Here is a 13,933-nt window from a genome sequence, read left to right as displayed (position 1 = left end):
ATACATATACACATATCAGCAAGGCATTGTAAACAAGCTGGTAATGTCTTGCTGATATGTTATTGCAGATTAAGGGCATGATTCAAAGCCGCTCGTAAGCGGCCGCTCGTTCGCTCCGAGCGATGTTTGCCCAACTGCGCATGCGTACGGATCGTTATACGCATGTGCGAACCAGTCAGTGCGGCCGAAATTCATGTGCTCGCAAATTAGCGAATGCCTGATAATTTGAGTGACAGGAGGAGGCGTATGTGAGTGGTAACAGAGGAAGGTGCTTGAAAACGGGGAGTGGAGATCAGAACGCAGGCGTGCTTAAAGGTCAAAACGGGCGTTTTATGGGTGTGCATAATTAAAACAGCAGCGTCATTGACCACGTCACTGGGTTATTTTTTAGCCAGAACTGCTCGCAAAATTGTGGTAGCAAAAACCAACCACAAGAATAGCGAGCAGTTCATACCCTGTTCGATGTACTCGATTAATCTAATAAATAGCGGTCATGACGTAGGATGCGAACGGCCAGGGGGCGTAGTTTCCCAAAAAACGACCGCAAGTTTTGTTCGCTCGTTCAGACCTAGAGGCGTGAACAGACCGCAAACAGCGAACGGTTCATTTGAATAGCCACCCCTATTTTCTGGACGAGCGAGCGCAAATAGCGACCGGCTCTGAATCAGGCCCTAAGAGCGGTATTCAATTTGAGCCGAGCAGCGATACTTTTTCCCTCCCGGACTTTTCGCCTACTTCGCCTGTTTTGCATGCCCGCTTTACCCCGTATTCAATTTGAAAGTGCGCAAAAACGGGATCCGGCGAAACTGAAACAAGCGGAAAGTACTGTCAGATTTGGGGAAATCAGCCTGACACCCCCCAAAAGATGCTCTGACATGGGGGTTAGCTATGATACCCCCTGATTCGGCTTGCTGAAGGTAGCTGCTAAATAGCGTTTAGGTATAAGTGGTGCAGAATAGTATTCTGGAATTTGTTTTGCAGAAAATAACTTATCCCAGCAAATTTGGGGTACTTGAAAATGGGGGTCAGCATATTTAAAAGTTACTAAAGTGAAGTTTAAAAAAACGTGAAAAATCCACCTGCCGCAAGCACCTGCAATGATAGAAACACCTGGGGCATACTTGGGGACCCCCCCAGAGTCAAGTTCGCTAGTTTTTAACTTTGTACCCTAACTTTTTTTTTTTACGCCCCCAAAATCAAAGTGATTTTTTTGTGGTGTCCTTAAGTCTTTTTAAAAAAAAATTTTTGACACAGTTTACCTTTGGGGGACTGCTGCACGGGGGTTCCCGCAATGTTGTGCCCCAAAACCCCAATTCTGCACTTTTTTCCGTTTGGTATTCATAGGCAAAACTTTTCCGCCTATTACATTGCATTGACTTTCCACCTAGGCAGAAAGTCTTTCTAATTGAATACAGAGTAAAACCAAAACAGGCGAAAATGACGTCATCGGCAAAAAGTTTTCGCCAAAAACAGGCGAAAACTGCTTTTCGCTTCAAATTGAATACGGGCCAGAGTCTCTTTCATTCATTAAGTGTACTTACCATTGAGATCAAAGGTAAATTGCGGTTGCGGCCTCACTGGGAGAGTCTGCAGAGCGACTAAAGCAAGGATCAATATGCTACTAGCAATACGTAAATTGATCCGTAAGTGTTTGATTACCCTTGGACAGGATTACTCCAGTAGTGTACTGGATACTATTGCAGCAAAGATTAGACCACTGGTCAGTTTTTAGTTCATGCGTTTTTGGCAGTTATAAAAGATGGTGACAGTGCCCTCTAACCCAGCATAGGAAAGTCCAAATGTAACAGCAACGTGTGACATACAACCGCATAGGTTTTATTCATTAGAACCCAATAGGAATGTCACGCCTGTGTCCGTATGGAAAATTCTGAGCAGGCACGGTTACCAGCTAATCGTTTTAATTAAAGGAAAACTAACCTCAAATTCACTTATAGAGCTGTATTACCACCCTCCTAAAATATTTCACTAACGGGTCCATCAGGCCATCAATTCGTTGGAGACACAGCCGGCAAATTAATTTAATTTACCACTTTTATACGACAGCAGAGGGTAGTAATAAATCCAATCACAAGCTGTAATCTCTTTCAGTTCAGATTGCATTTTTTGTTACTTACTCTGCAGATGTTAAAAATCTCAGGAATCTGGGGGTCATTCAGACCCGCTCGCGAGCGCAGGATGCTCTCAAGCGGGTCAATGTTCCCCTGCTGCGCATGCGCACGACGGAGGGAGCTCCGTCGTGCGCATGCGCGAGACACGGCGAGCGACAGGCTCTCCGTCGCTCCGGGGCTCGCACCAAAGGGGGCATGCTGTCGATGTTGAGTGACAGCACGCCCCCTTTGGTGGGCGTGCCGGGGGCGTGGCTGCCAGACGGAGGCGTTCCCATGGGAACGCCTACCATCTGAAGCCGGCCCCACTGACATCACTAGTCACTAGTGATGTCAGTGGGAGTGCTTTTGGCTCTGATAGAGCCAAAATCACTCCAGGGCTTGCGGCAGCGAGACCCAACTGCAGGGTCTCCGTCGCAAGCCCGATGGTCGCTATGGTCTTGACCATCGCGACCATCATCATGGACGCTCGCTACAGCTGTGGGTGGTCACCCACAGCTATGCGAGCGTCCATAAGGCCGCTCCATTTTCATGTAAGAGGGCCCTGATTCAGAGCGAGCGCTTTGGTCAGAGCATCCGGCTCTGAATCAGGCCCTCAGTTTGGTGAAGGTGCCATTGAGGAAAGACAGGTGCTTGGTGCACTGTAATACCTCTTTTACACCAGAACTAAAACCCGGGTAGCTCCTTGGTGTAAAAGGGGATTGGGAGACCCAGCAATCCAACCCAGGTAACTTGCAGGGTTAACACGGGAATAACACGTGTAAACTGCGCGATCCGGGTCGGGGTGACCTGGATCGTGCCGCATGCCTGCCGATTGGCCAGCTACAGTGGCGCTTGGAGATAACGTCTTCTCCGAGCGTCCACTTCAACAATGGAAAAGCCGGATCTCTGCAGACCCAGCTCCGGTGTGAACGGCACCGACTCGGGAATATCCTGGGTCGGTGCCGGCTAAATTCTGGGTCTGATCCGGAATGGAACCCTGTTCCAACCTCCGGGTCAGACCTGGAATTTAGGTGTAAAAGTTGTATAAGATCCATGTTTTCAGTTCATTATATCGGGTAAATATACTAAAGGGGCCGACACACGGTCCGATTTGCAAACGATCCAATCTCGTTTGCGATTTCCCTTGAATTCCTGTGCACTCCAGGACAAACGATATTGTGCCTACACATGGAACGATTGTACAAACAAAATAGATGGGTCGTTAACAATGTATTGTTGGCAGCAAGCAACCTCACCATGCTGGCACAAAATAGTGGAGGGGAAAGTTACAACAGGGGAGAGGACAGAGCTGACATCGGGGGAAGCTAATGGGACACAGCAGCAGGGGAAAGAGAGAGGACACGGGGAGGGCGGCTGACAGAGCGGACACCGGGGAGTGGCACACAGAAGCAGGGGGGAGAGATGACACAGCGGAGGGGTGGGGGGCATAGGCGAAACTAGAGATCTGGTAATGGGTGGTCCCAGTTTTAGCACCCTGTCAGATATTGGCAAAAATCACCAGTGGTGTTCTTCCCCATGGTGTCACCCGGAGTAAGAAGGAATGTTGCGTGTGCGGCGTAGCCGCGCGCCGCCAAAAAAGGGGGCATGGACTCGTGTACAGGGGGTGTGGTCACTTGAGAAGGGGGAATGGCCTTGTAGCCCGAACCCCAGTGGTCTGGTGTGTGGAAGAAGTACGGGTGAGCACTGTGCAGTGCCGGTTCCCTCACACTGTCAGGGGCCGAGTGCTGCATTTACTGCTACAGTGCAGCACCCGGCTCCTGTCACCCCTAGGCGGGTTTTTGGGACCCCAGTCAGTTTGAAAGTCTTTTCTTACCTATATGGTGGTTTCTCTGCAACGGGGAACCTCTGATGAATTTTGAGCCTCACTGGGCAGCGTCTTCAGCCGGTGTTCACTATTCATGCAGGAGATCATATTGTCTGGAAGATGCCTGTTTAGGTAGAAATATAACCAATGTCACCATCATAACCAGATAATATATACTGTAGTAACAGAAGCTTTTGTGCAGGAAAAATTTGACTATCCCTGATCAAACTTCTGTGTCTCTCCACGCTCCCCTGTGTAACTCCAGACCGCCCAATGTCTCCATCCCCAGGCCCCTCTGTGGTTCTCCAGGCTCTCTGTGTCTTTATCTCCAGGCCCCCTTGTCTCTCTCCATCCCCAGGACCCCCTGGGCCTATCCATCCCCAGGACCCCCTGCCTCTCTCCATCCTCAGGCCCACTTGTCAGTCTCAACCTTATTCCACCAGCCCCAGTGTGCATCTCTCAGCCCCATTTCCCCTGCCCCAGTGTGCATCTCTTAGCCCCATTCCCCCTGCCCCAGTGTGCATCTCTCAGCCCCATTCCCCCTGCCTCAGTGTGCATCTCTAAGCCCCATTTCCCCGGCCCCAGTGTGCGTCTCTCAGTCCCATTCCCCCGGCCCCAGTGTGCGTCTCTCAGTCCCATTCCCCCTGCCCCAGTGTGCGTCTCTCAGCCCCATTCCCCCTGCCCCAGTGTGCATCTCTCAGCCCCATTCCCCCGGCCCCAGTGTGCGTCTCTCAGCCCCATTCCCCCTGCCCCAGTGTGCATCTTCCAGCCCAATTCCCCCGGCCCCAGTGTGCGTCTCTCAGCCCCATTCCCTCGGCCCCAGTGTGCGTCTCTCAGCCCCATTCCCCCTGCCCCAGTGTGCATCTTCCAGACCAGTTCCCCCGGCCCCAGTGTGCATCTTCCAGCCCCATTCCCCCGGCCCCACTGTGCGACTCTCAGCCCCATTCCCCCGGCCCCAGTGTGCTTCTCTCAACCCCATTCCCCCGGCCCCAGTGTGCGTCTCTCAGCCCCATTCCCCCGGCCCCAGTGTGCGTCTCTCTGCCCCATTCCCCCGGCCCCAGTGTGCATCTCTCTGCCCCATTCTCCCAGCCCCAGTGTGCATCTCTCTGCCCCATTCCCCCAGCCCCAGTGTGCATCTCTAAGCCCCATTCCCCCGGCCCCAGTGTGCGTCTCTCAGCCCCATTCCCCCGGCCCCAGTGTGCGTCTCTCAGCCCCATTCCCCCGGCCCCAGTGTGCATCTCTCAACCCCATACCCCTGGGCCCAGTGTGCATCTCTCTGCCCCATTCCCCCTGCCCCAGTGTGCATCTGTCAGCCCCATTCCCCCTGCCCCAGTGTGCATCTCTAAGCCCCATTCCCCCTGTCCTAGTGTGCGTCTCTAAGCCCCATTCCCCCGGCCCCAGTGTGCGTCTCTCAGCCCCATTCCCTCAGCCCCAGTGTGTTTCTCTCTGCTCCATTCCCCCAGCCACAGTGTGCATCAGCGTTATTCCCCAGCCCGTGTCACCCCAGCCCAGTGTTAACTCAAACCCCCCCACAGCCCTTTGCAGTCCAGCCCCCTGTGCAGTCTGCTCCAATCCCCCACAGCCCTGTGCAGTCAGATTCAACCATACCCCCGAGCCCACTGTGCAGTCAACTCCAATCCCCCCTCCCCCTCAGCACAGCTTCGATCCCCCAATCCCCCCTCAGCACTGTGCACAGCTACAATCCCCCCTTCCCCCCTCAGCACTGTGCACAGCTACAATACCCCCCCTCAGCACTGTGCACAGCTACAATTCCCCCCCCCCCCAGCACGGTGCACAGCTACAATCCCCTCTTCCCCCCTCAGCACTGTGCACAGCTACAATCCCCCCTTCCCCCCTCAGCTCTGTGCACAGCTACAATCCCCCCCTTCATCACTGTGCACAGCTACAATCCCCCCCCCTCATCACTGTGCACAGCTACAATCCCCCCTCCCTTCTCATCACTGGGCACAGCTACAATCCCCCCCCCGTCATCACTGTGCACAGCTACAATCCCCCCCCCTCATCACTGTGCACAGCTACAATCCCCCCTCCCTTCTCAGCACTGTGCACAGCTACAATCCCCCCCCCGTCATCACTGTGCACAGCTACAATTCCCCCCCCATCACTGTGCACAGCTACAATCCCCCCCCCTCATCACTGTGCACAGCTACAATCCCCCCTCCCTTCTCATCACTGGGCACAGCTACAATCCCCCCCCCCCCGTCATCACTGTGCACAGCTACAATTCCCCCCCCTCATCACTGTGCACAGCTACAATCCCCCCTCCCTTCTCATCACTGGGCACAGCTACAATCCCCCCCCCCCCTCATCACTGTGCACAGCTACAATCCCCCCTCCCTTCTCAGCACTGTGCACAGCTACAATCCCCCCCCCCCGTCATCACTGTGCACAGCTACAATCCCCCCTTCCCCCCTCAGCACTGTGCACAGCTACAATCCCCCCTCCCCCCCTCAGCACTATGCACAGCTACAATACCCCCTCCCCCCCTCAGCACTATGCACAGCTACAATACCCCCTCCCCCCCTCAGCACTGTGCACAGCTACAATCCCCCCTTCCCCCCTCAGCACTGTGCACAGCTACAATCCCCCCTCCCCCCCTCAGCACTATGCACAGCTACAATACCCCCTCCCCCCCTCAGCACTATGCACAGCTACAATCCTCCCCACCCCTCTCCCTGCAGTCGCCGCCAGCACTTACCTCCCGGTGGCCATCTATTTTTTTTATTTTTTTTTAACAAACTGGGCTAATGGGTGGTCCTGTGCACCCCTGGACCACACCCCAGTTATGCCTATGGTGGGTGGGTTACACACAGCAGTGGGGGACACAGATGTTGACGGTTGTGGCATGGGAGGGGTACAGACACCAGCGGAGATGGGGAAATCCATAATGCATGGCAGCAGTAGGGGGAAAAGTATAACTTTTCCGAAAAGCTGACTCCGCAAAAAGAGCAGCTTTTCGGAAGTGATACTTTAGGCGGTGAGGCATGATATAAGCCTCCGTAGAGTTTTTTTAAACTCGCAGCGAATTTTAAAACACTTATCACAAGTGATAATAATGTAATGATGAAAAGACCTCTGAGTGCACTGCCAGAGTTATTGCTGTGATGTCACTGCAGGCTGCTCTTCAGTTTATAACCGTATGTTATAAAGCTGCACAGCCAGAAAGCTGCACAGCCAGAAAATCCTGCGAGAGATATTTCCGGGCCACAATAATAAATCCAAAACGCAGACAGTCTCATTGGGCGTTACTACAGATATTCTATAAAGATGGAGTTATTCTTTTGGGCATGACATTCTATAAATTAGATGAAACAATGGAAATGGTGCATTTATGAAAAGTTGCAGCTCCTTGTACCGTGGGCAGGGGGCACGGTCGCATCATACAATAGGGGCGTGGTCACGCCAAGGTAGTGTCTAGCCCTATTGCCCTATTGAAGCACTAGGCTGCCTATTACCCCCTTTCCCCTCCCCTGCAAACACCCATGTGGAGCAGCAATAAAGGGGGGGGGGGAATGTCACCATTTTTTGGCCCATGGGACAAGGATTTCTGTGGGCAGACAGTGGGACAGAGGGCCTGATTCAGAGCCGGACGCTCTGACCAGAGCACTCGCTCTGAATCAGGGCCCTCCTACATAAAAATGGAGCGGCCTCTTGGACGCTCACATAGCTGTGGGCTACCACCCACAGCTATAGCGAGCGTCCATGATGATGGTCGCGATGGTCAAGACCATCGCGACCATCGGGCTTGCGACGAGACCCTGCGGTAGGGCCTCGTGGCCGCAAGCCCTGGAGTGATTTTGGCTCTATCAGAGCCAAAATCACTCCCACTGACATCACTAGTGATGTCAGTGGGGCCGGACCCAGACACCATGGACAGCACGCCCCCTTTGGTGCGAGCCCCGGAGCGACAGCTTGGCTGTGGCTATGCGGGTCTCGCACATGTGCACGATGGAGCTCTCTCCGTCGTGCGCATGCGCATTAGGGCACCATCGACCCGCTTGTGAGCGTCCTACGCTCGCGAGCGGGTCTGAGTTAGGCACAGAGCCCTCTAATCAGGACTGTCCTGTCTAAATTGGGGTTATACTATATGGGTGGGTGTGCTTGATGCTGTGGAAGAGATCTGCAGACACATTACAGGTACTGAGGAGGCACGCGGGATCAGAAGTGATGTTTTGCTTTGGGACATTTAAACACAGAAATAAGATGTGTAATAAAAACTTTGGGGGAAATTGGAGTAATTGTCCCTGGCAACCAAATGCATTCTAGCTTTCATTTTATAGAATGTACCAGAAAAATAAATTGGTTGCTATGGGCAACGCTTCCAACTGCCCTCTTTTGAAGGATTGATAAATCTCTCCCTTTATCTAACTCTAAAGCTGCATACACACACAATGATTTTTTTGAACAATTATCGTTAAATGATATCGTTTATTGTTCAATCGTTGAAAAAAATCGTTCACTTTCTAAGTTAAAACGATGAACAATTATCATTCATGCGCGTTCACATTTGTAGTTTGTAGTTCATTCAGACCGACCAACTGAACGATTTTCAGTAAGGGAATATGCCAAAATCGTTTGTAGTTCAAAAAAATCGTTCATTACACTTTAAAAAATCTGACAGATAATCTGACAGAAAATCTTTCATAAAATCGTTCCGAAAATCGTTGGTAACAAAATCGTTATGTGTGAGTATGCAGCTTAAAGTAAATTGATGCATATGTGCAAATCGAAATGCCCTGCGCTGTTGTAACTGGCACCCTCCAGCATTCTGGCACAAGGCGGCGGCAGTGCCACCCTCATGGGAGGCAGAAAGTGGGTTTCCAGCAGATGGCAACATGAGCCGTGCGTGAAAGAGGGGTTATATCTATATTGGTGACGTTTGATACTTTTTCTGTATCATTGTGACATTAACGTGCTACAGATTCCACAGAATAGTCATTGACTGTGTTTTGTTTTGTTTTGTTTTTTCCCCAGCAATTAACGAGTTTCCAGAAGACTTATTCAACATTAAAGAACGGCAGCAAGGAGCCGTTCTGCTTCACATCTTCTGCGTAAGTTATCCTCATTGCCAGTCATCGAAGGGTTAATCAGCAAATGGATCTGGTTTCCTCTAACTGAAATAAGTGACTTATATCTCCTGAAGGTCAGGAGTGGTGGAATATATTATTGATATGGAAAGGATTTGTCAACAAGGTTTGTTTTTCCAGATTTAATACATCTCAGGAGTCATTTAGGAAGGGCAGCGTACCGCCCCTTTGCTTCCATGTTCGTAGGCGTAAGATTTATTTATTATTTATTACCAGTTATGTATATAGCGCATACATTGGGCCTGATTGAGAGATGTACGCAATGCTGATATTTACGCAGATCGAGCAATTTTTTTAGCCATTTTGCATGCGTGAAAGCCGTACTGAATACGCGCAATGGTTGATTTGCGCTGGCAAAGAGGATTAATTTGCAAAGTGAGTGACAGGAAGTCAGTGTTTGGGGTTGGCTAGGCCAGTGCAGGCGCGTCAAAGCCATTTAAACGGCGTTTCATGGGCGTGCATAAATTAGCCATGGCGATCTCCTTCGCAGCATGAGAGTCAGATGTCACTCAGAAGCTGCGTAGCTGGCCGATCTGCGTCAATAATACCGGTTTTTACGCTGTTGTGCGTCGTCGGACGGATAGGAGAAGGCGGCAGTGGGCCTCCCTATTCTCGAAATAAGCTTTGGAAGTCATTAGCAATCTGCGATTCATGAGAGATCGCAGTTGCGATTGCATTAGCGTACATTACAGAGAATATTTGGCCATTCACATCAGCGCCTGCCCAGCAAAGCTTACATTCTATGGGGTATATTTACTAAGCAGTGTTAGGAGACAGAGTGAAAAGTGATAAGGTGCCAGCCAATCAGCTCCCAACTGTCATTTTTCAAGCACAGCCTGTGAGATGACAGTTAGGAGCTGATTGGCTGGCACCTTATCACTTTTCACTCTGTCTCCTAACACTGCTTAGTAAATAGACCCCTATATATCATACCACATGTACACACACCCATATACAGTACACTAGGGTTCATTTTTGTCAGGAGCCAGTTTACCTACCAGAAAGTTTTAGAAGTGTGGGAGATAACGGGAGCACCAGAGGAAACCCATGTAATCACAGGGAGAATATACAACTCCCCACAGTTACAGCGTGGTGGGAATCGAACCTAAGACCTCAGTGCTGTGAGGCAGCAACCATTACACCATCCGTGTTGCCTGTGAAGTTGGTATCATGCTACTTTCTATCCTTTCAACATATGCAGCTCTAGTTCTCTAATAAAGTTACCAGGAGAAAGCGAATGACGTCTATGGTGGGGGATGAGCATTGTTAGCGCACACATACAAAGGAGAAGGCTTCACTTGGAAAGGCCATGAGAACATCGGTGGTGCTTGAGATGGGCTGTTTAAATGCTGTTTGTAGCAGGCACTGTCCCAGAATGTACAGAAAGCCTTCTGCTTATAAATACTGATTTATTTACAAACCCCTTAGATAAATTAAAGGGAAAATAGTCTAAAAATGTTAAAAATTGTGCAAGTGTGTATTTTATGCATGTACTTGCCTCCTATCGCGCAATTTCCAGGAGACATTTGGGAGAGGGTGTGGTATGTTTTGCTGACATGCTGAATGTCGACACCTGAATGTTGACATGGATGTTATATCGACATGTCACCATACTCGATGACAACATGGTCGTAGTGACAACTTGGTCATTATGTCGACACTGTGCATGTCACCAGATGGCAAATCGACATAGCGTTTATTCACTATTTAAGTCGTTAACCTATCTCTAACTCTAAACCTAACCCTAAATCTAGCACAATATTGTAGTGGGCGCTGCGTCTTTGTTGCCCCGCACCCCACTATGTGATGACGCTAATTGCGCCATTTCGGATGAGGGTTGGGGGGGTTATGATAAAGAACGCATCCTTTGTTCCTAACCATACTTCAGTTAATCTCACCACAACTTCCTTTGAGAGTTTCCTTTGAAGACAGGACTGATATGGAATGCTGGGAATTGTAGTTCTACACAAGCTGGAAAGCTATAAGTTGCCTATATCTCATGCTGTAATGGTTCACTGAATATTTCCAGACTATACAGTAGATGCTAACAGTCCATAGATTTATATTGCCTTTAAATTCCAATTATTCCAGGAGGGGGGTTTCTTTTCCTTTAACGTTTTGCTGTCAGACATCTTAGCGCCTACGCTTTTCTCACAGAGCACATCCAGCAGAATTCCCAAGCGATTGCGCTCTGAAATGTTAAAATAAGTTGTTTATCATGAGCGTTATTTATTGTTGTGAGTTGGCTCAATAAACCAGATTAATGCGCCTGTGTCTTCAGAAGAACGGCTTCGCTGAAATAATTACTGCATGATGATGAATTGATTTGCAAGGCTTTATATTGTTACATGTAATTAGAACCTGAATTCCGCTTGGAAGACACGAGCTGCAGTTAAATCCCGTGCGTAGTGGTAACGGAATTCTTGCAGATCCTTTTATTTCTCGTTAACCTTAGGGGGGGAAACCTTTAGCGAGACCTCTTGTGTTTCCATTTCATTTATTTTTAATTACACCAACCCGTGCTTTGTCTGTGCGGAGACTGGTTACGAAATCACCGATATATTGCGCATTTATTAACTCAGCAATATTGGATGAGAAAACGACAGCAAAGACATGAGGCAGAGAGCCTTGTGTATTTTCTTTTCTAGAGGTTGCTACTTATTATTATTACCAGGTATTTATATAACGCACACATATTCCGCAGCGCTTTACTGAGAATAGTTGGCCATTCACATCAGTCCCTGCCCCAGTGGAGCTTACACTCTATATTCCCTATCACATACTCACACACATACACACTAGGGCTAATTTTGTTGGGAGACAATTAACCCACAAGTATTTTTTTGGGAGTATGGGAGGAAACCGGAGCACCTGGAGGAAACCCACGCAAGCACAGGGAGAATATGCAAACGCCACACAGTTAGGGCCATAGTGGGAATCAAACCCATGACTTCAGTGGTGTGAGACAGTAATGCTAACCATTACACCATCTGTGCTACTTGTCCCTTTTTGATAGATTTTAGGGCGGAATTCAATTGATTCAAGGGTCTATCACTATTCAATTCTTGCTCCTGTCGGGCGCGATCAGCTGCCAGCGCTACATTCAGCTTGCAGCCCCAGGGGGATGAGAGCTGAAATGTGCGAAAAGTGACCTGTTTGGGCGCCCAAACAGCACTTTTCGCGGTCGCGCCCAGCATTTTGGTCGGGTTTAGTTGCTTTACGCGGCTAGACCTGACCTCTATGGGCACGATCAGCGTGAAAAATGGCATCAATTGAATAGCAGCCCGCGATCTTCTGTCACTTTAGACGGGAGATCCGGACTGCGTAATCAATTGAATTCCGCCCGAATTATATAAATGTATGGGTCAAAAAATGTTGCTCAGCGGGTCATTTCTATTTTTTAAATATAAGTGTCAGTAACGAACCCTCTCACTGGCATAAGGGAATTCCGTAGATGTGGTACGGGAAAAGCCTCGCAGTGAGAAGAGGTTAGGACATCAGCAACATCTAAGGGGTAAATACTGGGTAGATTGTAATGTAGATCCTCACATTTCCAGCATTGGAGATTGCAGAATGAAGTCTCTGCGGCCTTGGATGTGACTTTGATTGAGAGAGAATTTGCGGCCTTATAACCTAATCAAACATAACACACTGCCATTATCTCAGCATTATAGTTCCACAGCTCTCACATTACCGCTCCGCTCTCAAGACATCGATGTTAAATTCAAGAGGATCTGATATCAGGTTTTCTACCTGCAATGTCATTTGTGCTTGACATAAAAAATAGATTTGTAGTGATTTATTGAGCAAATCTTTATATTGAGGGCCTGAGTGTGATTGATGGGTATTATAAATGTTCTATATATAAATCTGGAAGCTCGCTGCTCTGAAAGGAATATGGATTAAACGGCTGGTTCTCCTGAATCGTTCCTGAGAGCCGACCTGTACGAAATGACGGATTTATCTGATTTACGCTGTAAGTGAACCGCATTCTCTTCTTATTGCAGGCGCTGTACATGTTCTACGCCTTGGCTATAGTGTGTGATGACTTTTTTGTTCCATCACTGGAGAAGATCTGCGAGGTGAGTACATGGGGATCATAAGCTGTCTCCTTTTATTTAACGTGTCACCATTTCTTTCTGCAATCTCGCTGCCTCTATTTATCATCCATGTGGGCACCCGATTGGGCAAACAGGCTCACAAATGATTTATTAGAAAATTGTGTATGTGTGTGTGTTTCTTTTCTCTTTTGGCATAACCGGCCCGGAACTTAAGCTGGGTACACACTAGACCAGTGGCTCTCAAACTCGGTCCTCAGGACCCCACACAGGTCACATTTTGCAGGTCACCCAGCAGGTGCACAGGTGTATTCATTACTCACTGACACATTTTTAAAGATCCACAGATGGAGCCAGGGGCTATAATGGGTGCAGTGTGTGCGGGGCACGCGGGCCCCCGGGTCCAGGGCACCCCGCACCGCACACCCTGCACGCATATTATTTTAAATTCACCTGTCTGTGGTCCCGCGTTGGGTGTCAGCGCTGCTCATAACACCGGAAAATAGCCACCTCGGGCATTTTTCTGGTGTTTTGCACATGCACAGTAGCCCCCGGGCACACTCTAGTGCCCGGAGTCTACTAATGCTCCGGTGGCTGGCCAGCCGCGTCAGTCGGCTGCCGGGCACCAGGGAGAGAGAAGGGGGCCCCGCACAGGGAGTGCACACGGGCCCCCTCCTCTCTTAAGACACCCCAGGATGGAGCTAATTATGTTGCTTTGATACATCTCCCTAAGGTAGCAGAAGTTTTGTTGGCTGAACTAATAGTCCCAGCAGGGCAGCCTGCAAATACACTAGACCAGTGGTTCTCAAACTCGGTCCTCAGGACCCCACACAG

At 49.5% G+C, this 13,933-nt stretch overlaps 1 protein-coding gene across 3 annotated transcripts in view; it reads left to right on the top strand.

Annotated features, from left to right (window-relative positions):
* SLC24A4 (solute carrier family 24 member 4) overlaps window positions 1–13,933 on the top strand; it is a 170,311-nt gene that overhangs the window by 79,576 nt on the left and 76,802 nt on the right. For all 3 annotated transcript variants that reach the window (XM_088464303.1, XM_088464302.1, XM_088464304.1), the window contains 2 exons: window positions 8,929–9,005; window positions 13,049–13,123. In XM_088464303.1, the coding sequence (XP_088320429.1) occupies window positions 8,929–9,005; window positions 13,049–13,123 (152 nt within the window). The remainder of the gene's footprint in view (window positions 1–8,928; window positions 9,006–13,048; window positions 13,124–13,933) is intronic.

Source organism: Taudactylus pleione, unplaced genomic scaffold (genome assembly GCF_031769625.1).
Source record: "Taudactylus pleione unplaced genomic scaffold, aTauple2 ptg001628l, whole genome shotgun sequence".
Taxonomy (NCBI): domain Eukaryota; kingdom Metazoa; phylum Chordata; class Amphibia; order Anura; family Myobatrachidae; genus Taudactylus; species Taudactylus pleione.
Note: the sequence above shows the minus strand (reverse complement) of the source record. Positions and strands in the feature narration are given on the sequence as shown.